General features: G+C 46.0%; 1 protein-coding gene across 9 annotated transcripts in view; it reads right to left on the bottom strand.

Annotated features, from left to right (window-relative positions):
• MOV10L1 (Mov10 like RNA helicase 1) overlaps positions 1-27,272 on the bottom strand; it is a 71,120-nt gene that overhangs the window by 12,157 nt on the left and 31,691 nt on the right. For all 9 annotated transcript variants that reach the window (XM_054469823.2, XM_054469824.2, XM_054469825.2 and 6 more), the window contains exons 11-20: positions 24,407-24,584; positions 23,702-23,772; positions 21,474-21,565; positions 15,742-15,800; positions 15,182-15,282; positions 7,690-7,798; positions 6,652-6,830; positions 5,630-5,776; positions 3,966-4,087; positions 521-620 (exon numbers count right to left, since the gene is read on the bottom strand). In XM_054469823.2, the coding sequence (XP_054325798.2) occupies positions 521-620; positions 3,966-4,087; positions 5,630-5,776; positions 6,652-6,830; positions 7,690-7,798; positions 15,182-15,282; positions 15,742-15,800; positions 21,474-21,565; positions 23,702-23,772; positions 24,407-24,584 (1,158 nt within the window). The remainder of the gene's footprint in view (positions 1-520; positions 621-3,965; positions 4,088-5,629; positions 5,777-6,651; positions 6,831-7,689; positions 7,799-15,181; positions 15,283-15,741; positions 15,801-21,473; positions 21,566-23,701; positions 23,773-24,406; positions 24,585-27,272) is intronic.

Raw genomic sequence — 27,272 nt, 5'->3', positions numbered from 1 at the left:
AGGATGGGCGCCAAGGAGGAGCCTGAAACGTCCCGCGCTGGACACTGGATGAGCCACAGTGAGGGAATCACGGGAGTTCAAGGTGACGCCCACGCCACCACCAGAAGCACCCGGGGAGGAAGCAGGTGGGAGCAGAGGACAGAGGATGCACAGAGCTGGAGGCCGGGGCAGCCCGAGGGGCAAGTGGGTCAGATGCAGGAGCACTAGCCCTGTCCGCCCCTCCAGGCACTGAACAGCCGGCTCACCCAGAGCAGGGACCACATTCGTGACTTCACCGCTGCATCCCCAATAGCTAGAATGGCTCTTACCTCCGTTTTACAAGTAAATGAGTCAAGACATTCACTTCTAGTCCAACAGGAATAAAGTACACTAGAGACCCATGGCCCCAGCACCTCGGGGTCCCTCGCACTTCCCACCTGACCCCTGTACGGCTGTGACTGTTCCCAGCAGGACCGCAGCCCCCATCCCCTCAGGAGAACGGGGTGAGGAGGAAGCAGCACACACAGTAGTCGGGACTTACCTGGCCACTGATGTCCGACAACAGCCCCAGAGGAATGAGGCATTCCGGCTCACTTGCCTGCCCGGCCTCGTCCACAAACACGTGAGTGAAGTGCCCAACTCTAGAGCAAAGATGTTCTAAATGGTAATTTCTGCCTAATTGTTTTAGCAATTGATGCCTCTGACACACTGGCAAAGCCACGCTCAGCACCCCGGGGGCACAGCGGGGTTGCCCAGGGGTGTGCAGGAGCTGGGGGTCTGGGTGTCACCCGGCTGGAGGGAGGACAGGCCACAGGTATCAGGAGGTGCCTGCTAACCCACATCAGCACCCGGTGCTCTGCACGCAGTGTCTGTATTTCTAGAGATGTGGAGGGAAGAAGGGGTGGGGGCGACGGGCAACACACGAGCGCCTCCTGGGGGCAGCTCACAGGAGAAGCGCCGCAGGCTCCTGGCCTGCTCTCCACCTGCGTCTCACTCCTGTGATTATCAAAATGCCCAGGCTTGAGTCCCGACTTCCCCTCTCTGAGCCTCCACCTCCCACGTGTCTCTCAGGAGGCGGCTGAGGTGAGAGCAGCTGAATTGGCCGCGGTAAAGCGCTGAGAACAGGCCTGGCCGTGCAGGCGGCCACAGATGGCGGCCTCTCCTGCCATGCGCTCATTTCCTCTTGACTCATCCTTGTGAGCCACTCTCAGCTGGGCACTGCCCGGCCTGCATGCCAATAGGCTGAGGCCCTGGGAGCCACTTCCCAATCTGCGGCACCATTAAGAAAATGGGGTTGGCCGGGCGCGGTGGCTCACGCCTGTAATCTTAGCACTTTGGGAGGCCGAGACGGGTGGACCATGAGGTCAGGAGATCGAGACCATCCTGGCTAACATGGTGAAACCCTGTCTCTACTAAAAATGCAAAAAAATTTAGCCGGGCGTGGTGGCGGGCACCTGTAGTCCCAGCTACTCGGGAGGCTGAGGCAGGAGAATGGCGTGAACCTGGGAGGCGGAGCTTGCAGTCAGCTGAGATACGCCACTGCACTCCAGCCTGGGCGACAGAGCGAGACTCCATCTCAAAAAAAAAAGAAAATGGGGTCTCTAGAATGGCTCCCCACAATTCTGGCCCCTGCTGCAAACTCAGTGAGGTTCCCAGCTACAGAGCAGCCCTCCTGGCGGGCGCCTGTCCGGCTCCTCCTTCTCCGTGTGACAAGGGAGGTGTGGGGCAGAGAGTCCACAGCATTGCTGATGGACGGGGTGGGAATTTTGCGGGAAGGAGTCGTCAGGAGAAGCTGCGGAGCTCTTGCATGGGAAGGCTGTGGGACTGAGTGGAGAGCAGGAGCTCGCTCCGCACATGATCTGTTTCTAGAGTGCAGAGGGGCCACCCCACCTGGGGCCATGAGCTGAGGAACAGGCGCCCTGGCTTCCCTGGCTCACCCACCCCAGCAGCTTCTGCTCTGTGGTCAGGAGGCCTCAGTGGGGAAATGCTGTTGGGGCAGAAACATGTCCTGACGCCTGAGGAAGCAGGTATGGGGCAGAGAGAGTGTCCGGAGCCACGCCAACGCTCAACAGGACGCACCTTGGGCCCACACTCTTCTCACTGCCGAGCCCACGTTCACCCTTCTCACTGCTGATTCCAGGATCTCCCCTCTCCAACCCTAGACACTGGGCAAATCCATCACCTCTGAGCCTCAGGTGTCCCACTGTGGGGTGAGACCCTGTGGTCAGACCTGTGTGGGGGCGGGCTCCTGCTTACAGCAGTGCTGGGCCCAACATGTCCTGCATCCACTCACAGTCAGCTGACACCTTTCACTTCAGGTCTCAATGTGTAACTCTCAAGACACGGATTTCACAAGTGACACCGTGAACCCCTCCCAGTGAAAGATGTGGAAATCAGCACACTGCCATTTCCCCATCTCATGTCCCCCATTTCTGTTGAAAAAAATTAACATTACGTATCTTTCCTAGAATGTAAGCATTTAGGTTTCAATTCTGTATTAATTGCAGTTATTTAATGTCACTTTTGCCAGATGACATTGCTACTTCTTTGCCCTTTGAAGTGCCTCTCCCCGCTCCAGCTGCCCCCAGTGGCCAACTAACCCTGTGGGGCCTCTGCAGCTGGGCTGCAACACCCTCCCTGCTTCTGCACAGAGCGTCTCTGAGAGAGCGGCTTGCCCTAGCTGGTCACCTCCTCCCACTACCTGAACATCAGCTCCAGGGTGCAGGGTCCATGCAGTGCCCGCCCCACCCCCACAGAGCCCTCTGCACCCCAGTGAGGACCGGCTCTTCGGCTCTTGACCTTTGACTCATCAACACACATTAACAAAAAAAACCCCTCTCTTGTTCAGATCCGTGCTGTCCAATCCAGTAGCCACACACGGCTCTTGGGCACCGCACAGTGGCTAGTCTGAAACGTGACATGCTCTACGTGTAAAATACATGGTGGATTTTGAAGACTTGAACCAAAAAAAATGTAAAGTGTCTCATCAATCATGTTTTACTAACTTCTTGATGAAAGGACATCATGTATGTGAGAGAGTTAAATGCGCCGATGAAACCATTCGTGACACGTTGTGATAGGCGTGGCTGGCTGTGCCTTTGCTCCATGTGGAGCTGACAGACCACCTTCTGTGGTCACCCTGATGGCCACTGTGATGCTGGACACCGTCCGGGGCGACCTGTCTCCAGGCCGTCAGGGAGGACGGGGTGGGGGGGGGCTAACCTCAGAGGCCCTGGCTTCTCCCTTTCTCACCCTCAGCCTGTGCCCCCGACACTGTCTGGCTCTACTCACTGAGAGGGAGCTGCCTGCTGCCTACCTGACCCCGCCCCCCTGCACTGGGGTCTGAGAGTGCCTTGGTCCTCGCTCAGCCTCCCTGGGCTCGAAGCTCTTCCTTCCAGCCCCCAGGGGAGGCCCTATGACAGCCGGCACCCCGCAATCCATCTCCTCCGCCTGTATCCCCTGAAGAGCCCCCAGCGCCAGGGGCACAAATGGCCCCCCAGGGTCTGACCTTACAGAGCCCAGCCGTTTCCTAGGCAGCCTGCCTCCCCACGCCCACTCCAAGAGACCCACTCTCCTGCTCAGAAGCCCTTCACTGGCTTCCCAGCTCACCAGAGGTCAGTCCAAAGGCCCCTTCACAGCCCACCAGGCCTCCCCATCGCCACCTCTTTCAGGCTGTTCCTGCTCACGAGGCTCTGGCTCTACAGTCTCCTTTGGGGAGACCTCAGTGCTCTCCAACCGCGGGGCCTCTGCACGGGCCAGTCCATCCGCCTGCCCATCCCACTGCTGGCTCCTTTGGGTCCTTGGGGTCTCGGCCTCCCCAGCTCCATTCAGGCACGGGCCTCGCCAACCAGCTTTTCTCGCTCACTGCCCTGCCTCCCTCCCCGAGCACTGAGTCTCTGGGTCATCCGCCCCTCAGACAGAAGCTAGGAGAGAACACCGACCTCTGCCCTGGGAGGTCCCACGCCGCACTCCATGCCTGGGCTCACCTCACTCCTATTTGGTAAAACAGCCCCGAGCTGCTGCATGTGGTGATGATTATCCGGAAGCGTGAGGCTTTCCAGATGTCCTCTCCGTCTCTGCAATACGGTTTGACGGCATCGATAACTATCTGGGGGCAAGGAGGCGTAGAGTTATTTTACTCCTCCAATTACTAAGCACTTCTATAAACTGGACGGAATCACCAGGGCAAAAAGAATTCCAAAAGGGAACCTCGCTCTGGTACCACTTCTTAGTTACGTCTAAGTCATGATTTAAGGTTTTTTCCTCAAAATATTTCATACTTCCTTATCAATTCAGTCCATGTTTTATCAACTCTAGAGTCACAAATATAACACATAATCCTGCAGATCCTTCCCCAAAACAACTCTGTACATTTTCTATTCAGTTTGTTTGTTTGTTTATTTAGAGACGGAGTCTTGCTCTTGCTCTATCACCCAGGTTGGAGTGCAATGGTGCAATCTCGGCTCACTGCAACCTCTCCTCCCAGGTTCAAGCGATTCTCCTGCTTCAGCCTCCCGAGTAGCTGGGATTACAGACGCGTGCCACCACACCCAGCTATTTTCCATGTCTTTTTAAAATGTAATATTTCAGGCTGGGCATAGTGGCTGAAGCCTGTAATCTCAGCACTTTGGGAGGCAGAGGCGGGTGGATCACTTGAGGTCAGGAGTTTGTGACCAGCCTGACCAACATGGTGAAACCCCGTCTCTACTAAAAATACAAAATTTGCTAGATGTGGTGGTGCACACCTGTAATCCTAGGTACTTGGGAGGCTGAGGCAGGAGAATTGCTTGAACCCAGGAGGCGGAGGTTGCAGTTAGCCGAGATCACACCACTGCACTCCAGCCTGGGCAACAAGAGCAAAAACTCCGTCTCAAACAAACAAACAAACAAAAGCAATACTTCACTCTATAACCAAACCAGCACTTAAAGGGATACTTCAAACCAAACCAGGCCAGGCACAGTGGCTCACGCCTGTAATCCCAGCACTTTGGGAGGCCAAGGTGGGCGGATCACGAGGTCAGGAGATCGAGACCATCCTGGCTAACACGGTGAAACCCCACCTCTACTAAAAATACAAAAAATTAGCCGGGCGCAGTGGCGGGTGCCTGTAGTCCCAGCTACTTGGGAGGCTGAGGCCAGAGAATGGCGTGAACCCAGGAGGCGGAGCTTGCAGTGAGCCGAGATCGCACCACTGTACCCCATTCTGGGCAACAGAGCGAGACTCTGTCTCAAAAAAAACAAAACAAAACAAAAACAAAACAAAACAAAAAAAAACACCAAACCAACAAAACAAAACTACTTAAAAAGTAACAAGACGTTTGGGGATTAAATAAAAGAGGAATGTGATAATTTTACAATGCTACGAATGCCCACAATAGGTCTGATAACTCACACAATAGGTCTGATAATTGCTGAAATATTCAGCAATCAAGCTCCACCATTCAGTGGTGAGGGAGGGCCATGGCAGAGCCATTTCTCAAACACAGCCTTCTGCGGCGCCTCTCTGCCCACCGTCCTACCCCTGCCCACTTGGCATTTCCCACGTTCCAGGGAGTTTCCCACGCTCCAGGGAGTTTCCCAAGCTCCAGGGAGTTTCCCACGTTCCAGGGAGGGGTTCTGGTGCCCCCTGCTGCTTGCACCAAGGGCTCACCTCCTCAAGCCTGCAGGTGGCGTTCACCCGGACCATGGCGGCCGGCCGTAGCACCTTGCTCTCGTGCAGCCGCAGACACACGAGGTCAGCAGCACTGTTGGAGGGCGCACAGACTAAAATCCGACTGTCCGGCAAGGCAAAGTGTACCTTCATCAAAGACACACAAGAGACCAAGGCTCAACATCCACACCGCAAGGTGGAAACCAGGAGTCTAACCTCAACACGCACATTCGGGTGCAGGGACTCAGCTGTGTGGGCTCAGATGCCAGCCCCCAACACACTGAGACCTGGGCCACGACTCTGCCTCATCACACTGCTGCCAAGGCGTGGGTTAGGTAGGAAGGTTCTCTGCACTCTCTAAGATTCTAAACCACCTTTCAGGGCAGAAACAGAGTCAGATTCATCTGCACACATCTGGCGTGTGGTACAATTCTGCACTCAACACCTGTTTGCTAATTTGAATCCTGAATGACACTAAATGTAGATGGTCTTCGGCTTATGATGGTTTGACTTAACGCTTTCTTGACTTTATGATGGTGTGAAGGCCATCCCCAGTCAGTCTGCTCCTCACCTTACAAGGGATCATGCCTTGATGAACCTGAAACAGGCCTCCCAAATCCCATTACAATGGGTTTATTGGGTTGTAACCCCATCAAAAGTCAAAAAGCATCTGTAGACAATATTTTCATAAACTTAACTTCAATTACAAATGAAGATATCTAAAACTTCTGCAGAATGGTGGCTGTAGCTACTGTAAGAGTAACTTCTTTCTGCGGCAAAATTTCATGATTCAAATAAAATAGTTTACTAGGCTAAAAATGAGTTTGCTTCTAAACCTATGAAATAAGCTTTTAAATCCATACATATCCACAAAAACAGATTTAACATTATGAAATAACTGGTATTTCTCAAGCTCTTTCCAACTGTCCAATTCTACAATCTAAACTCACACTTCCTGAAGACACGGACGACACGTGAACAGCAGCACAGAGCCATAGCACCTGTGGCGCCGCTGTCCTTACCTGTAAAACAGCCTCTATTATTGTCACTGTCTTTCCAGTCCCAGGAGGTCCAAAGAGAATATACGGGAGGGGACGGCAGTCACCACTGAGAATCCTTTTAACTGCTAACTTCTGATTTTCATTTAGCACTGGATTGAAAAACTCCATCTTTCTTGCTTTAGGGGTCTGAATTTCATTTACTGTATTCAAAGCGGAGAAAGTTTCAGTTAGATGCAAGCAGCTCTCAACAGCTGTGGATACGTCCTCACCTAGGTCAGGCGTCAGCACGTCTGTGCAAAGGCTAAATCAGAGTCACAGACAGGGAGCAGCTCTTCAGTGTGACCATGGGTAAGATGCACACAGGGCATTCCCTTTAATAATCTGTCTGTATGTTTTTTTTCTTTTTTGAGACAGGGTCTGGCTCTGTCACCCAGGTTGGAGTACAGTGGCACAATCTCAGCTCACTGTAACCTCCATCTCCTGAGCTCAAGCGATCCTCCCACGTCAGCGTCCTGGGTAGCTGGGACCACAGGCGCCCACCACCACACCTGGCTAATTTTTGTTTTTTTTTTTTTTTTTGTATAGAGACAGGGTTTTGCCATGTTGTCCAGGTTGGTCTCGAACTCCTGAGCTCATGTGATCTACCCACCTCGGCTTCCCAAAAGTGTTAGGATGACAGGTGTGAGCCCTGCACTCAACCTGTCTGTGCTTTGTTAAAGAGGGTCAGGAGAATGAATGCAGCTTCTGAGAGGAAAATGACAGGCTGTCAACCGATTCTGCGGCTTTAGAGATCCCACTCAAATATTAGAGACTGGATTTAAAAATGTCCACATCTGCAAAGAGTACCTGGAAAAAACAACCCAGAATCTAAAAGTCTTCTTAGAGTATCTAACCTAAAACACCAAGTCTCCAGTCAAGGTGGAGACGGCAGCCGCCTGTCACAGGCCACACGCCCCCCGACTGTTCTTCCTTCCGCATGAGAGCCCACTCCTCAAAGTCCCTGTTTTCCAGGTGAGAGTCTCGGAGTTGCTCTTCTCCTTGCCCCTCACGAGCACATACCCCAATCGCTCATCTCTGCAGTAAAGGGCGCCAGCGCCAGCAGGTCCTTGTCACCAACACGCCTCTCCTTTGTTCCATGCTCAGCTTGGTCCATCATTGTTTTCCTATTCTAGAAATTATCAGGCAGAAAAATGTTTTTAAAAAACAGCTCAGTGTTTACACTGGCTTGGTTGAAAGAGCAAACATAAACATCTAGTGCTCTACTTATTATATTTATTTAACAGCTCTTTGGATGGATCACGAGTCAGACCCTTTGAAAAATAAAGAAAAAACAAACTATCAGATAAAAAACTGCTAAAAAGGTTTATGCTTTTTTTCTTTGAACTTGCTTTAGAAATAAACTAAAATTTGTGATGAAACCAAAGCACAGGACTAAATTTTATTTTATTAATATCATCTTCCCTTGGTACATCCTACCTGCTTTCCAGGCTGGACAGTGGGGGAACCTGCAGAGGACGGTCAAGGGTACAGCCCAGGGCTCTGGGTCTCACGGGCCTGGAGAGTGTGCAAAGTGCCAGTGCTGCCTGTTGACGTCAGGCAAGATCCTGCACCAGGCTGGGCATGGGGCTCATGCTTGTCATCCCACCACTGTGGGAGGCCAAGACAGGTGGATCACTTGAGCCCAGTAGTTCAAGACTAGCCTGGGCAACATGGTGAAACCCTGTTTCTAGCAAAAACACACACACAAAAAAAAATTAGCCAGGCACGGTGGTGCTCACCTGTGGTCCCAGCTACTTGGCAGGCTTGGGAGGATCACTTGAGCCCAGGAGGCGGGGCTGCAGTGAGTGGAGATTGCATGACCAACTCCAGCCTGGGTGATGGAGACCCCCCAACTCATAAAAAAAAAAAAAAAAAAAGGCTGTGTGCAGTGGCTCACGCCTATAATCCCAGCACTTTGGGAGGCTGAGGCGGGCAGATCACAAGGTCCAGAGATCGAGACCATCCTGGCCAACATGGTGAAACCCTGTCTTTACTAAAAATAGAAAAGTTAGCTGGCCGTGGTGCCACCAACTACTCGGGAGGCTGAGGCAGGAGAATAGCTTGAACCTGGGAGGCGGAGGTTGCATTGAGCCAAGATCGTGCCACTGCACTCCAGCCTGGCGACAGAGTGAGACTCTGTCTCAAAAAAAAAAAAAAAAAAAAGGATCCTACACAAGAATTGGTTTTGTGTATGTTCCTATGTAAGTGGTATTTGTCCTGAACCAGTGGGATTTTCATTACAATCTGTAATTTTTTGTTAAATAACTTCATTACTTTCATAGGATAGATTCTGGGATCTATAAAATCAAAAGTTCTGGGGCCAGGGGTAGTGGTTCACACCTATCATCTGAGCACTGCAGGAGGCCGAGGTGGAAGGACTGCTGGAGTCCAGGAGGCCAAGGCTGCAGTGAGCCATGACTGCCACACTGCGCTGCAGTTAGGACAGAGGAAGACTCTGTCGCAAAAAAAAAAAAAGGTTCACATTAAAAAATTTACACACATTGCTAAGTTTTAGTCTAAAACAGGCTTGTCCAACCAGCGGCCTATGGACTACATACAGCCTAGGATGGCTCTGAATGCAACCCAACACAAATTCGTAAACTTCTAAAAACACTATGAGATTTTTTTGTGATTTTTTTCAGCGCATCAGCTATGATTAGTGTTAGTGAATTTTATGTGTGGCCCAAGACAATTCTTCTTCCAACGTGGCCCAGGGAAGCCAAAAGATTGGACACCCATGGTCTAGAAGGTTATGCCTATATCCTCCTCCCACAACCATTGTGTTTTGCAGAGTGTGACTGACATACAATAAGTTGCACATATTTAAAGTGTGTGACTTGACAAGTCTGACATGTGCACATACCCATAAAACCATCAGCACAATCGAGATGACAAATAGACCCGTCAGTCCCCAGAGCCGCCTTGTGCTGCAGCCCCTCCAGTGGCACCGGGTGGCTCACGTGCTCTCGAACTTCATACTTCATATACACGCACACAGTGTGATTCATCAGAGAGCCACCTGTATTGTTGCATGTCAACAGTTTGCTCCTTGTATTGCTGAGTCACGTTCCATTGTACAAACACAATGCAACTTGCTTATCCATTCACCTGCTCATGGACACTGGGTTGTTTCGTTTTTGGTGATTAAAAACCCAGCTGCTGTGAACTTTGTGTATGGGTCCTCACGTGGCCTTATGTCTTCATCTCTCTGGGGCACACGCCTAGAGAGAAATGGCTGGGTTGTATGGCAGGTGCGCGACTAGCTTCTTAAAAACACCTTTTGCACAGTGGTGTGCCACTCCCCATTCCCACGGCAGGGTACGTGCCAGCGGCCCCACGTGCTCACCAACTCGCAGACGGCCCAACTCAATTTCTGGCCATTCTAGTAGGTGTTCAGTGGTACCTCATTGTGGTTTAACTTGTGTTTCCCTAACAACTAATGACGTTGAACATCTTTCATGTGTTTATTACCATCTGTATGTATTCTTTGGTAAAGTGTTCAAGTGTTTGATCCATTATAAAAAATTGAGCTCTTAGGCAGTTTTGTAGAGTACTTTAATATGTTTTCCGAATATGAGTTCTTGATCAGATGTGATTTGCAAATATTTTCTCTAGTCTGTCACTTTTCATTGTCTTACCAGTGTCTTTTTTTTTTCTTTGTTTTTTTTGAGACAGTTTTTCTATGCTGCCCAGGCTAGCCTGGAACTCCTGGGCTCAAGAGATCCTCCAGCCTCAGTCTCCTGGGTCACTGGGACTAAAAGTGTATGCCATTGTGCCTTACTGTCTAACAGTGTCTTTTCAGCAGCAAAATATTTAATTTCACTGAAGTCTAATTTATCAATTTCTCTGTAAGTCATGCTCTTAGCGTCACATAAAAAAAATCCTTGCCCAAACAAAGGACGTGCAAATGTTCTTCTATGCTGTTTTCTAGATGTATAGTTTTAGGCTTTACATTTATGGCTATAAACCACAGAGTAAGTTAGTTTTTGTCTATGCTGTGAGGTATGGATCCAGGTTCATGTTTTTGCATGTGTCCTACATTTACACATCATTTTAGGTAAAACAGGCAACTTGATAATATGGAATCTTCCGACCCAAGAGATACAAATAGTATCTCTCTCCATTTATTTATGTCTTTTGTTGCCCATCTTTTGTCAGATGTATCTCTAATGTTTAAAACACTTAGGTGCTACTTAAAAAAAAAAAAAATTCAGGCCTGGCGTGGTGGCTCACGCCTGTAATCCCAGCACTTTGGGAGGCTGAGGCGGGCGGATCATGAGGTCAGGAGTTCGAGACCAGCCTGATCAACATGGTGAAACCTCATCTCTACTAAAAATACAAAAATTAGCAGGGTGTGGTGGCATGCACCTATAATCCCAGCCACCCAGGAGGCAGAGGCAGGAGAACTGCTTGCATCTGGGAGGCGGAGGTTGCAGTGAGCCGAGATCCGCCACTGCACTCCAGCCTGGGCAACAGAGCGAGACTCTGTCTCTAAACAAACAAATGAAAAACCAAAAAACAATTTCTGAGTGTTTACTGGAAATATATATACAACTTATTTTTCTACACTGATCTTGTATCTTGCAAAATCACTTATTAGTTCTAACAGCTTCATTTTAGATTCCATCAGATTTTTTTTCTTTTCTATTTTTTTTTTTTTTGAGACAGGGTTTCACTTTATCACTCAGGCTGGAGTGCAGTGGTACAATCACAGCTCACTGCAGCCTCGACCTCCCAGGCTCAAGGGATCCTCCTGCCTCAGCCTCCTGAGTAGCTGGGATTATAGGTGCGTGCCACCACACTCTGCTAATTTTTAAACTTTTTTAAAAAAGAGACAGGGTCTTGGATGTTGCCCAGGCTGTTCTCAGTGATTTTCCCATCTCAGCTTCCCAAAGTGCTGGGATTACTGGCATGAGTCACCACACCCGGCCTCCATCAGACTTTCTACAGGATGTGGATGCCTGTTCTTTCTGCTTCATTGCCTGTCTACAATGCACAATGCTGGGCAGAAATGCTGAGTAAACGTACCCTGATCCTGATCTTACAAGCAAAGAACATTTAGTTATCACTAAGTAGGTTTTTGTAGGTAAAAGAAATTTCCTTTTATTTCTAGTTTGCTGAATTTTGATCAGGAATGGATGCTGGATTTTGTCAGATGCTTTTTCCAAGTCTACTGCCATGATTATATGGTTTTTCCTTTTCAGTTTGTTAATATGGTATATTACACATTGATTTTTGGAATGTTAAGCCATTCCTGGGATGAACCCTCTTGGTCTCATATACATGTGTCATATACATATATACATATATGTATACATATAAAAATATGTGTATATAAAATATATATGTGTATATATAAAAATATGTATATTTATAAATATATATGTATATATATAAAATATATATATGTGGATATACATATGTATTTTTTGAGACAGAGTCTTGCTCTGTCGCCCAGGCTGGAGCGCAGTGGCATGATCTCGGCTCACTGCAATCTCCATCTCCTGGTTTCAAGCGATTCTCCTGCCTCAGCCTCCTGAGTAGCTAGGTCTACAGGCACATGCCACTACACCCAGCTAATATTTTTCTGGGACGGAGTCTTGCTGTATTCTATTGCCCAGGCTGGAGTGCAGTGGTGCGATCTCAGCTCACTGCAGCCTCCACCTCTGTTCCATGTTAGATAGTTTCTATTGCTCTGTCTTCAAGTTCACTAATTTTTCCTTCTGCATTGTCTAGTCTGCTGATAATTCTGTCCAATATATTTTTCATTTTAGGCATTGAATTTTTCATTCCTAGAAAATTCTTTTATGTATCTTTTGTGTCTCCACTTAACCTGCTCATGTCTTCTACTTTCTTGAACACATGGAACATATTTATAACCGTTTTAATGTCCTTGTCTGCTAATTCCACCATGTTATTTCGTGGGGGGGGGGGGTTGGTTCCAATTGACTAAATTTTCTCCTTTTGGGTTACGTTTTTCACTTTTTCATTTTGTAACCAGATGTCAGTGTCCATTTTATACCTTGCTGGGTGCTGGATAATTTTATATTCCTATAAATATTCTTAAACTTTGTTCTGGGATGTAATCTAATTATTTGGGAATAGCTTGCTTCTTTTGAGGCTATCATACTTTGTCAGTCTGGGCCGGAGCAGCCTTCAGTCAAGGGCTGGACTTTCTACACTCTTGAGACAACACCCTCCCATGGATTCTACATGTGAATTACTAGGTTTTTCTTCTCTGGCTGTGGGCACAGCTATTTCTGGCACTGTGTCAACTTTAAGGATTGTTCTTGCTGCTCTTTCCAGCTGGTTCTTTTCCAGGCCTGGGTATTTTACTCACATCATGCACTGATCATGCTCAGCTGAAAACTCAAGAAGGAATCTCTGTAGGTCCCCAGATGCTCTCTGTCCCCTGCGCTCTCCCCAGCCCTCTACTCCGTCAGCTTTATCCCCCTTGTCCTCCCCACCCTTCCAAACGCTGTCTCTGTACTCAGACAGGTCACCGGGCTCCGCCTGGGCTCCCCCTTGGTGCTCTCTGGCCTAGACACTCTTGGAAGGCTGTGAGTTGGGAAAACCATGAAGTCACCTCATTTGTTTCCTCTCTCAGGAATCCCTGTCCTATGGTAGCTGATGTTAATGTCTGAAATTGTTGTTCCATATAGTTTGTCTGGTTTTTTATTGTTTCAGGAAGGAAGATAAATCTGGTCCCTGAAATTCTATCTTGGTTGACATATGAAATATTCTTGAGCTTATTTTCAATCTAGTTAATCCGTAAGAAGATAATGTTTCACATTTTAAAATCTACAGTCAATTAGGAATGTGCCCACCTAAATAGTAACACCTCCCCGATCTCACACGCCAGCTGTACCACAGACTCTCCCTGAGAATCAGGCAGTAGAATGAACCAGTAATGAGGTGATGACGGAGAAGAAAAGCACTGTCCAAGGAAGACTCTTTTCTATTTGCAGAACAAAAAAGAGATCAACTATGAAATACGCCACAGATGACTTTCAAGGATAACCTCTTGCTGCTTCATTTGTCATATTTTCCATGACTGTGTAGGCATTCTAAACCTATCATTTTTGCATTTTGGGGGAGGAACTATAAAATGGTAAGCATTTTTGAGTATTAGATATAATTTAAAAATTCATGTTATACATTGAAAACATGCTCATAAAACCAAATTTGAATAGTACAAAATAAGTTGTAAGCTCCACCATGACATAGATAATTTTCTTGTTACTAGAAACACGAAGATAAATAAAACCACTTCTATCGTATTCACAAAAATATACTGAGAGCCCAGGACAATACCTGGCATGTAACGGGCACTATATTACTATTTATGGAGTGACTGGATTATAGAAGCTTTTTTTTTTTTTTTTTGAGATGGAGTTTCGCTCTTGTTGCCCAGGCTGGAGTGTAGTGGCTGAATCTTGGCTCACTGCAACCTCTGCCTCCTGGGTTCAAGTGATCCTCCTGCCTCAGCCTCCCGAGTAGCTGGGATTACAGGTGTACACCATCACGCCTGGCTAATTTTTTGGATTTTTAGTAGAGATGGGGCTTCACCATCTTGGCCAGGCTGGTCTTGAACTCCTGATCTTATGATCTGCCCGCCTCGGCTGGTCTTGAACTCCTGATCTCATGATCTGTCCACCTCGGCCTCCCAAAGTGCTGGGATTACAGGCGTGAGCCACTGTGACCGGCCTAGAAGTTTTTATAAAATATCTTTGCAACATTCACAAAGTTTGCAAATGTTAACAATTTGCGGGGTGTGTATCCTTCCAGACATTTTCCATGCATACACAATCACATAAATGTACCTAAGTGTACACATAAACCATATAATTTAAAAATAAAACTCTAAGGCCAGGTGTGGTGGCTCACGCCTGTAATTCTAGCACTTTGGGAGGCCAAGGAGGGTGGATCACAAGATCAGAAGATTGAGACCAGCCTGACCAATACAGTGAAACCCTGTCTCTACTAAAAATACAAAAATTAGCTGGGTGTGGTGGCACACGACCGTAGTCCCAGCTACTCTGGAGACTGAGGCAGGAGAATCACTTGAATCCGGGAGGCGGAGGTTGCAGTGAGCCAAGATTGCACCACTGCACTCCAGCCTGGGTGACAGAGCGAGATTCTGTTTCAAAAAAAAAGAAAGAAAGAAAAGAAAAAAGAAAAAGAAAAAACCCAGCTCTAAGGTCATATAAACATCTGTACTTTGCTTCCCCTATTTAACATATTGTAGCCATCTTAGCCCTGCATCTTAGCCCTTGCATATAAACTTTACACTAAATCTATTTTTGAATATTTTAGTTCACTTTAACTGCAATTTTGAGTTACTTGTGAACCACACTGCTCTAATACTCCAGTCAACTGAGCGCTAATACTCCAAGAAGGAAACGCCCACCCCCTGTGCAGACAGTCACGCCGCTGAGCCACCCCCTATGTAGAGATAGCCACGTCGCTGAGCCACCCCCTGTGTAGAGACAACCACGTTGCTGAGCACTACCTTTTTGCTGGTGGACTCTCCACTGCTTTTGGTGTCTTGTGCATGGTTCCAATTTCCCGTCACTTGTGGAGACTGTAAAATAATTTCTTCTGGAAACAACACTTTTAAAACAAAAAATGGTAAGAGCATAGGTATAACTAAAAAGCTAAAAAAAATTAATAGAGGTTGTTTATGGCTGACCCTAAAGTAATTAGTATTCTATTCCCTTCCTTTCTTAACCTGCCTGTTATACTGTTTCTAAATTACAGCATTATTAGTACTGCATATTCCTCACAACAAAGCCATTTACTTGCCCATGTGTAAAAACAAAAATGAATTACATTTATGAAGGGAAAGTGAGCAAGATAAATGTACTTTCACTTATTTAAGCATGCTATTATTAGTTACTAAGTTGAAATAGTAAGAAAACACTAAAACTTGATAGAAAATTAAAAACATGAATATAACAAAGTTTTACTTCTAATATTATGACTGAAGAGACTATTTTACACAAAATTTTACATGAAGCCTATAAAAATATTCTGTGAAGATGTAACACTATCATTCTATAAAAATAATACCTTTTACACCTAAGTGGATGACTTGTTCAAGTGCAAAGTGACACCGTCTGCTTGTGGTCCTGCAGGAAAGAAAACCACATAAAATAACTAACCTTACATTCAGAAATATTAAGGCTGGCATAAGGTAATGAAAATTTTATGATACAATCTTTAAGTCAATATAAAAAAATCACAGCAACAATCCAACAATCAATGAAATAGGGAACAAAAAAACACTGGAGAGGATGGGCGCGGTGGCTCACGCGTGTAATCCCAGCACTTTGGGAGGCCGAGGTGGGTGGATCACCTGAGGTCAGGAGTTCGAGACCAGCCTGGCCAACATGGTGAAACCCTGCCTCTACTAAAAATACAAACATTAGCCGGGCGTGGTGGTGGTGCATGCCTGTAATCCCAGCTACTCAGGAGGCTGAGGCATGAGAATCACTTGAACCTGGGAGGCAGAGGTTGCAGTGAGCTGAGATGGCACCACTGCACTCCAGCCTGGGTGACAGAATGAGACTTTGTCTAAAAAAAATTTTTGTAAAAACCACTAGAGAATACCAAAGAAGCCAAAAAAAAAAAAAAAAAAAAAAAGCATGGGACAAAATCCCACACCCATTCTTTCTTTCTTTTTTTTTTTTTTTAAAGAGACTCTGCTCTGTTGCCTAGGCTGGAGTGCAGTGGCACAGTCAGAGCTCACTGAAGCCTCAAATTCCTGGGCCCATGTGATCCTCCCACCTCAGCCTCTCAAAGTGCTGGGATTACAGGTGTCAGCCACCACACTTGGCCCCATATCCATTCTTGATTAAAAAATCACTAAAATAAGAATCTATCTCCTCAACCTGATAGAGGGCCACTACGGAACCTACAACCCATGCTGTACTAACTCGCTCAGGACTGACAGCCCTGCCCCTAAGACCAGGGACGAAGCCAGCCTCAACCTGATAGAGGGCCACTACAGAACCTACCACCCACGCTGTACTAACTCGCTCAGGACTGACAGCCCTGCCCCTAAGACCAGGGATGAAGCCAGTGCAGCACTTGCCACCACTTCTATTCCACACTGGCACACAAGTTCCAACCAGTGCACGAAGGCAAGGGAAACAAATACACAGCATCCAAATAAGAGAAGAAGTAAAACTGTCTTTGGTTTTTTTTTTTTTTTTTTTTTTTTTTTTTTTTAACAAGGAGCCTTGCTCTGTCGCCCAGGCTGGAATGCAGTAGTGTGATCTCGGCTCACTGCAACCTCCGCCTCCTGGGTTCAAGCAATTCTCCTGCCTCAGCCTCCCGAGTAGCTGGGATTACAGGTGCTCACCACCACGCCCGGCTGATTTTTTGTATTTTTAGTAGAGACGGGGTTTCCCCATGTGGGCCAGACTGGTCTCAAACTCCTGACCTCAGGTGATCCGCCTGCCTTGGCCTCCCACAGTGCTGGGATTACAGGCGTGAACCACCGCACCCAACCTAAAACTGTCATTCTTTGAATGAATGATTTTATATGTAGAAAATCCTACAGACTCTAGGAAAAGCTACTGGAGCTATTCAGTTTAGGAGACTTGCAGGATACAAGGTAAACATACAAAAATCAATTGCTTTTTATAAATACTAGAAACAAGCAATTAGAAATTTAAGTTAAATTTACTGTTTATAATAGCCATTTAAAAATTTTAAATAGGTATAACTCTGACAAAAGATACATAAGACTTATACAATGAAAAGTATAAAATATTGCTAAAAGAAATGAAAACAGATGCAAATAAATGGAGAGACATACCATTTTCAAGGGCTGGAGGACTCATTATTATTAAGATTTCAATTCTCCAATTCTCCCTTAAACCGACCTATAGGTTCAATGTAATCCCAATCAAAATCCTAACAGGCTTTCTGTAGAAACTGGTATGACCTAAAATCCATGTAAGAATAAAGACCTAGAATAGCCAGACAACCTTGAAAAGGAACAAAGTTGGAGGCTTGATACTACCTGATTTTGAGACTTATCATAAAGGCACATATCATACACTAGGTTTGTGTTCCCCCCAGCTTCATATGGTGAAACTTCATCCCCAATGTGATGTTATTGGGTATGAGGAGTTGAGGCCTTTGCCAAGTGATTAGGTCATGAGGGTGGGGCCTCATGAATGGAATTAGTGCCCTTACACAAGGGAGCACAGAGAGCTCTCTCATCCCTTCTGCTGCGTGAGGACACAGGGAAAAGACAGCCGCCTACGAACCAGGAAGCAGTCTCACCAGGACACTGAACCTGCTGGTACCTTGACCTTGGGCTTCCCGACCTCCAGAGCATGAGAAATACATTTCTGCTGTTTATAAGCCACCCCATCTATGGTGCTATGCTAATGCAGCCTGAGTGTACTAAGACAGACAATAAGACCCTGTAATGTTGGTGTCAAGACAGACAAGTGTACCAATGGAACACAACAGAGAGTCTTCAGAAACAGATCAACAAATATTTGGTCAACTGATTTTTTTTTTTTTTTTTTTTTTTTACAAAGGTACAATAGTAATTCATTGGAGAAAGGGCAATTTTTTCATCAAATAATGCTTGGACAACTGGACGTTCATTCCACCCTCCAATTTCCATTCATACCCCACACACAATTTGCAAAGCTTAATGAGACAGATCATAATCCTAAATGTACAGGTTAAAGCTGCCAAGTTTCTAAAAGAAAACAGGATAAAATCATTGAGATCTAAATTAGTTAAAGATTTCTGAGATGCGTCACTAAAAGATCTGTGAAAGAAAACATTCATAAACTGGGCTTCACCAAAATTAATAATTTCTGCTTTTCAAAAGGCACTATAAAAACAATGAAAATACAAGCTGTAGTCTGAGGAAATATTTGCACAGACACATATCTGATAAAGCACTGTACTGAAACTATACAAACATCTCTGCAAACTCAATCATGAGAAAACAATTTTTTAAAATGGGCCCAAAGACTTGAGGAAAGACTTCAACAAATATTTCGTACAAATGGCAAAAAAGCACATAAAAAGATGTTCAGCGGCCGGGTGTGGTGGCCCACACCTGTAATCCCAGCACTTTGGGAGGCCGAGGTGGGCGGATCACAAGGTCAGGAGATTGAGACCATCCTGGCTGACACACTGAAACCCGTCTCTACTAAATATACAAAAAAAAAAAAAAAAATTAGCCGGGCGTGGTGGTGGGCACCTGTAGCCCCAGCTACTCAGGAGACTGAAGCAGGAGAATGGCGTGAACCTGGAAGGCGGAGCTTGCAGTGAGCCGAGATGGCACCACTGCACTCCAGCCTGGGCAACAGAACAAGACTCTGTCTCCAAAAAAAAAAAAAAAAAAAAAAGAAAAGATGTGAAAAGATGTTCAGCATCATCATTAGTCATTAGAAAAATACAAATTAAATCCACAACGAGATACCTCTTCACACTACGAGAATCAGCTCTGTTCCAGAGTCAAAGCAGGTCAAGGAGTCCAGGCCTGGACGTCGGCTGCAGTCTCTCTGGCTGCCATGATGGAGGCTGTGTGCCTTCTACCAGCACTGCTGCTCCCTATGGCCCCAGCCAACCCTCACACGTCATCCAACACAGCTGCCCCTTCCTTCCCATTCCTGGGCCTTCTCATGGCACTCACATGCTGGGGTCTCTCATCTTGCACAGCAAACAAAAAGCACCCCCTCCTGGGCCTCCTGTATCTCTTTGGTCACCAATTTCTCTTGCTCTCTCTCCATCCTGCCCTCCCTGCTTTCATCGGCAAATGCCTTAAAAAAGGAATCAATGACATTTCTCCATTCCCCCGTAGTCCATTCATTCATTCTCAACACATTCCAATCTGGCTGTAGCCCAAATACTGCCGATTTCTCAGACAGACATAAAAAGCACTAATATAAAAAAAAATTGATAAATTTGACTACATTAAAACTGGCACCTTCTGTTAATAAAAACACACGTATATATATAGATATATATACTTTATTTATTTATTTATTTTTTGAGACAGAGTCTTGCTCTGTCTCAGGCTGGAGTGCAGTAGTATGATCTCAGCTCACCGCAACCTCCGCCTCCTGGGTTCAAGCAATTCTCCTGCCTCAGCCTCCCAAGTAGCTGGGACTACAGGCATGTGCCATCATGCCCACTAAGTTCTGTATTTTTAGTAGAGACAGTGTTTCCCCATGTTGGCCAGGCTGGTCTCAAACTCCTGACCTCAAGAGATCCACCTGCCCTGGCCTCCCAAAGTGTTGGGATTACACCACACCCAGCCTCAAAAGATACTTTTTAAAAAGCTAAAAGATAAGGAACAAACCTGGAGAAGATATGTACCTAAGAATAGTTTATCATAAGGAATACCGAAAGGACTCCCACAACAATGAAAATCGGATAAATTACTCAATAAAAAAGAGAGCAAAAGACGCAAGCAAGCATTTCATGGAAGATGAACATTTTACGGCCTACCAACAAGAAGATTCTCAGCCTTGTGAATAAGTCAGAGAAAAGTAAATCAAGACCATCATGAGATGCATTACACACCTACCAGACTGGCACCAATTAGGAAGTCGAACAAAATCAGATTACAGAAAGGGCACCGATCAGCAGGCTGTTATACACATGGATACTGGAAGTCACTGATGCAACCACTTGTAAAGCTGGAAACACCTCAAACCCAGCAATCCCACCCGTACATACACAGCAGCTCTAGGAACAGCAGCAAACAAAACGTAACAGGAAACAATGAAGATGTCCATCAACAGAAAAACAGTGGGTATTCACACAACCGCAAACTAATGAACAGCAGTTACAGACAACAACACGGAGACATCTCAGGAACACAATGTTTAGTGAAAATCTGCGACTCCTAGGAACCAAATACAGCAAGTTACTCCTTTTCTAAAGTTCAAAAGAATTAAAAATGAAGAATACATTTTTTTGTGCATGAGCAGTTAATGGTTTTGTGGAGGAAGAAAAAGCCAGCTGGGTGCCAGGTCACAGCACCCCTCATCTGACAAGAAAACAAATAAAAGTAAGGAGCTGGTAGCTGACAGTGACAGTGAGGCATGAACCAAAGATCCGGTGCACATGAGGTCTGGGAAAGAATGAACATGCAAATGTATGCACCTTTATATCTCAAAAAATAGTTGATAATAAAGCTAGAAACACGGGGTATGCAAAAATGCTGTAGGAGTCTGCTTCCATGCACAAGGCCTATACATGTCAACCACAAGCACGGTGGGGGCTCCTACGTCACTACTTAGATGTCAACAGACATACTCAAGAGAAGACTGTCCAATTAAAGATGAAGAGACAAATTAACTGGGCATGGTGCCTCATACCTATACTCTCAAAACTTTGGGAGGCTGAGGCAGGAGGATCGCTTGAGCCTAAGAGTTTATGACCAGCCTGGGACCCCATCTCTATTAAAAAAAAAAAAAAAAGATGGCCGGGCACGGTGACTCACGCCTGTAATCCCAGCACTTTGGGAGGCCAAGGCAAGCGTATCACAGGGTCAGGAATTCAAGACCAGCCTGGCCAATATGGTGAAACACTGCCTCTACTAAAAATACAAAAATTAGCCAGGCGTGGTGGCGGGCACCTGTAGTCCCAGCTACTTGGGAGGCTGAGGCAGGAGAATCACTTGAACCTGGGAGGCGGAGGTTGCAGTGAGCCGAGATTGCGCCACTGCAATCTGGCCTGGGCAACAGAGCGAGACCCTGTCTCAAAAAAAAAAAAAAAAAGACATTTGAAAGAAGACTCACTAAAAGCATTACCTATTATATGTAAATTCCACATCCATAGGTTCAAAGTTATAGGCTTGTTCAAATTCTGGATTAATTTTAAGAGTTACATCTTCTTCATGAATCTAAAAAAGAAACAAACAATATACTTGATTTCTTGAAATAATATGGTATCTATATCTAGCAACACATTATCAAAAATTCATTCTATAGCTCTGAGCTAAAATTTGGTATCTATCTGCAAAATTAGTTGAAAAGGATTAAATCATTATGCCATTCGATTATACAAACAAGAGGAAATGGATCACTACACACTCATACTTACTGAACTTCTATTCACTTGGCCGTAGCCTCTCCTAAGGCTCTGAGAATAGAGAATGTGTGGGAGGTCACTGACTCCATAGGACACAAACAAAACAACCGCAAGTGTAGCCAAGTGTTACCTACTGTAAGGAAGCCTCGATAAGAACGTCTGCTGGGTGCGGTGGCTCACACCTGTAATCCCAGCACATTGGGAGGCCAAGGTGGGCGGATCACCTTGAGGTCAGGAGTTTGAGACCAGCCTGGCCAACAGGGCGAAACCATCTCCACTAAAAATAGAAAAAGGAGCCGGGCATGGTGTTGGGCACCTGTAATCCCAGCTACTTGGAAGGCTGAGGCAGGAGAATCTCTTGAACCTGGGAGGCGGAGGTTGCAGTGAGCCAAGATCGTACCACTGCACTCCAGGCTGGGTGACAGAGTGAGACTCCATCTCAAAAAAAAAAAATCATTACAAGACTTCTCCTTTTAGTAGAAAAGCCCTCCAGCTAAAGCAAGATCCTGCATGATCAGTTCTGCATATTCTTTCCTAGACAGTATGGGTAGAAAAATAAGAAGGAAAGCCCTGATCTGAAAAGGAGCTCAAGCTCTTCTCCAGGTGACTCAGGCAACACCCTGGTAGGGTGAGTTTCCTGAGGGTCAGGGCTGACACCAGCAGAGGGTCGGGAAGCTATGCCCTGGGGTGGCTTCCAGCTCCAGGAGGAAGGGAAGCAACAGTGGTACAGAGCCATGGGATCGTTTCCCCTGAGGATGAGGAAGACAGACCAAGTCCTCACTGTACACGGGAGACATGCGTTAGTCTACTTGAGAACAGGTGGAGGTGGCATCCAAGAGAGCCTGAAAAGATGAAAATAATTTTTGGAGCTAAAAAGGATATGGAAGGTCATTTCAGATGCCAGGGTTTGATCAATGGCATGGAGGCCCAGCCATATGGCTCAGGAACCAGGGGTGGAGGCAGGCAGGTGCCTTCCTCCTGAGATCTCTGGCTCTGCTTCTTTGGAGGTTTCAGTATGCAAAGCTTCCTTTCTTGGCACAGCTGGTCTAGGAGGCTAAGATGGTCACTCGGCCACCTTGGGCTCCTCATGTCAACTTGGTCAAGAGCAAAGGTGGGTAATGGAGAGCTGGCGAGGTCATGTCACTCGTGTCTCACATCTCAGTCCACAGGCGATGGCCTAAGTCCTTACAAAATCTCTGAAATCCTGCCAAGATTTTGTCTTCTGGGAAATATCCCATTCTGTGAAATCAGCCCCAGCATGGACCCTGCATGAAGGTGTAGCACAGAGTGACTGTGGCGGCAAAGGTTGGAAGCTGCCTCTTCTCCAGATCCTTACCAGGCTCTTCTAGTTCTCTCAGCCCTTCTTCCTTCTGACAGTAAAGGCTCTAGCATTCTCCCTTCAAGTTTTCTACATCACGTAATGTGTGGCTTCATCTTCTCTGATGCACAGATAAAGCACCTCCCTTCTCATGCAGATCCCAGTATCACTCCCAGTGCTATGCTCAATACGTGACCAGTAAAGTCCAGCCCAAGAGTCACAGACCACCCCATGCAGAACCATCTGGAGCACCAGGAGCTACTCAAAGCCAAAAAAACCACCTTCACGCAAACATCAGAGCTGCAAACTCATAGGTGTATTTTTCCTTTCAAGGCCTCCACTCTGCGAGCTCTTCCGGAATACATTCAGAATGCCCAAATACAACTCAACGCAAACCTCATGACTTACATATAACCTAAAAGATAAGTATGTTTTACATGGTTGAAAATTATAGTATTAAGTTTCCTTTATGCATCAAAAATTATTTAAAGATTCACTGTATCTTCACATTTTCCAAAATAGCCAATGCATATGGGAGCATCTCCCCAAGAGCCATGGGGAAAACGTTACCTTTCCAATCGGTCAGAAGGGTACGTCTAACACAAACTCATTAAGAGAGAGTGCTCTCACCTCAGTCACGTAGCTGATGTATTCGATGGCATGTCCACTGTACTCTTGAGTTTTTAAAATCAGTTTATCACCTAGTTAAAAAAATATATTACCATGTTTAAAGCTAATACAAAATCACAAATTTCTGTGCTGTCCTATAAAATCCAACACTGAGGAGGTTCAATAAAATGTTACTGGGGTCAGGCCGGGAGCAGTGGCTCACGCCTGTAATCCCAGCACTTTGAGAGGCCGAGGCGGGCGGATCACAAGGTCAGGGGATCGAGATCATCCTGGCTAACACGGTGAAAAACCCCATCTCTACTAAAAATACCAAAAAAAAAAAAATTAGCTGGGCATGGTGGCGGGCGCCTGTAGTCCCAGCTACTCGGGAGGCTAAGGCAGGAGAATGGCGTGAACCCGGGTGGCAGAGGTTGCAATGAGCTGAGATCGCGCCACTGCACTCCAGCCTGGGCGACAGAGCGAGACTCCATCTCAAAAAACAAACAAACAAACAAAAACATTACTGGGGTCAACTGCTTACAAATAATGAAATACAACAAAGAAACATGCTTGATGTACATAGGTCGCTGATTTTTAGTGAAATTCTAACCCAAAAGAAAGAAGATGTGATAATGTGACTGTCATATTGCCAGTTAAAGAGTATCTTTTCTCAAGTGTGGTTTCTCTGCTAGTCCACCCAGGGAAGCATGCGAGTAACAAACACACCTGCGTAGAGAGAAGGCCTCCCTTCGGCCAACCCTGGGACCTCCAGAACCAGCAGATCGCCATTCCTTCTTAAGATGATCCCACTCATGTTATACTCTTTCAGTTCCATTTCTGCATAAATCTCCTCAAGCCACAGCAAAGTCGAAAACTTCTCCTTGTAATTTGACATGTTCAGAAGCTGGAAAACACCCAAACGTTATAAAGTCAGCGACAGCTCAGCAGCACTCTGGAAAGCAGCAGCTCCGGAGCGGGAAAGTTCCAACAGCTCCAGTTCAGCAGATGGCCCCCAGGTAGGGCGATCCTCGCCAGAGTCTGCAGATGCCTCAGTACGTTCCACACCCTTCAGCACGAGGGCCATGGGGCTCCAGCACGCTCCCTGGCCTTTGGCATGAGGCTGTGGGGCTCCAATTGGCGGTGTCCCTCCCTGCACTGCCCACTCCTGTCCACCCTCCCTGCTCTTTTTCAGGCTGTCCACGTTAATTCTGGAAAGGCAGAATTTGGCTTCCACAGACATCTGTGAAAAAAGGACAAACTTCCAGGTCTGGCCAAGGTGGACTAACAAGGACCAGATTTACCCTTCTACATGAAAAAAACTTAAAAGAGACAGAGAAATAAGAAACGATGGTGTTTAAACAATGAACATCATGCAGCAAAGGATTGTGATCCCAAGACTGGGGAAACAATCCATGGGGACCCCATGACTGATCCACCTGTGCCTGAACAGAGCTCCTAGGCCCCAGCACAGAGGACCCAGGGAAGCTGCATGGTCTCTAAGGAGATGAGCTCTGATCTGTGGGGCTGAGTGCCGGGAAGAGCAAGCAGCACAGAGTGGTTTGGAGAGGGTCGGGGGACCCACTCGGGACCATCAGCTCAGCACTGAGGAATGCATGAGACACCATCCTGCAAAACCCATTGAGGGGCCAGACCAGGGCCTCAGCATGAGGTGGGGGAAAACTCACAGCAGCCTGCCCGGAATTGGAAAGTGGGAGGGCAGAAAGTGTGTCTGAACACATGGTGGCTGAAAATTTCCAAATCTGAAGAAAACTCAAGGCCACATATTCAAGAATCCCAATGAACCCCAAGCACAAGAACAGGAAGAAAAGAATCTCTACCACCACACATCGTAAACTAAATCTATTAATATCAGTGATAAAAGAGAGAATTTTAAAAGCGGCTAAGAAAAAACAACGTTATGTGCAAAAGAGCAAAGATAAGAATTAAAGCAAAAGAACCCCATAAGAAAAACTAAAAAATACTTAGGAGATGAATGAAAACAAAAACACAATACAGCAAGACTTATGGGAGCAGCACAAGCAGTGCTGAGGGAATCTGTGACTATGAGCACTGATTCCCATGAGCGCTGCAAGGAATTAGACAAAGGTGAACAAACTAAACCCAAAGACAGCAGAAGGAAGGAAATAAAGATTAGAGGAGAGATGAACAAAAGAGAGAACTGAAAAACAATACAGAAAACCAGGAAAACAAAAAGTTGGTTCTCCAAAAAGATCAACAAAATTGACAGACTTTTAGTAGATTAACTAGAAAAAAAGAGAAAGACATAAATTACTAAAATAAGATAGGAAAACGGGAACATTACTACAGATTCTACGGAAATAAAAAGGATTATAAGAGTATGAGCAATTGTATACCAATACCTAGATGAAATGGACAAATTCCTAGAAACACAAAACCTACCAAGACTAAACTATGAAGAAACAGAAAATCTGAATAGACTGATGACTACTAAGGAGGTTAAAGCAGTAATAAATATTCTGAAAAGGAAAACCCCAGGACCTGATGGCTCCATAGCTAAATTCTACCAAACATTTGAAGAATAACTAATACCAATCTTTCTCAAACTTTTCCAAAAAATTCAAGAGGAGGGAACACTCTCTGGCTTATTCTTATGAGGCCAGCATTACCCTGATCCCAAAACCAGACAGAGACACTTCAGGAAAAGAAAACTACAGACCAATATGAACACTGATGAAAAAATCCTCAACATGATACTAGCACACAAAATTCAGCAGCATATGAAAAGGATTAGCTGGGTGTGGTGGCTCATTCCTGTAGTCCCAGTTACTCGGGAGACTGAGGTGGGAGGATTGCTTGAGCCCAGGAGCTCGAGGCTGCAGTGAACAGTGACTGAGCCATTGCACTCCGGCCTGGGCAACACAGCAAGACCCTGTCTCAAAAAACATATATAAAATAAAAGGATTACATGCTATGATCAAGTGGAATTTATTCCTGGAATGCAAGGATAGTTCAACCTTTGAAAATCAATTACTGTAGCAACACACATTAACAGAAGGAAAAAAAAATCACATGATCATCTCAATACAGAAAAAGCAACTGAATTTTTTTTTTTTTTTTGAGACAGAGTTTCCCTCTGTCACCAAGGCTCGAATGCAATGGTGCGATCTCAGCTCACTGAAACCTCTGCCTCTTGGGCTCAAGTGCCTCCCAGGTAGCTGGGATTACAGGTGCATGCCACCACACCCAGCTAGCATCTGACAAAATTTAACACACTTTCATGATAACATTTAACAAACTAGGAAGAGAAGAAAACCAGGCTGCGTGCGGTGGCTCACGCCTGTACTTGCCTGTAATTCCAACACTTTGGGAGGCCAAGGCAGGAGGATTGTAAGACCCCGTCTCTATGATATACAAAAGTTAGCCGGGCATGGTGGTGTGCCCCTGTAGTCACAGCTGTGAGCTGTGATTGTGCCACTGCACTCCAGCGTGGGTGACAGGAGAGCCTGTCTCAAAAAAAAAAAAAAAAAGAGAGAAAAAGAAAAAGGAAAAGAAGAAAAAAAGAAAGAAAAGAAAGAAAGAAAACCACCACCTCAAAATGATAAAAGTCATA

The sequence above is a fragment of the Pongo pygmaeus genome, chromosome 23 (genome assembly GCF_028885625.2).
Source record: "Pongo pygmaeus isolate AG05252 chromosome 23, NHGRI_mPonPyg2-v2.0_pri, whole genome shotgun sequence".
NCBI lineage: Eukaryota > Metazoa > Chordata > Mammalia > Primates > Hominidae > Pongo > Pongo pygmaeus.
This window is presented reverse-complemented; position numbering and strand designations above follow the sequence as displayed.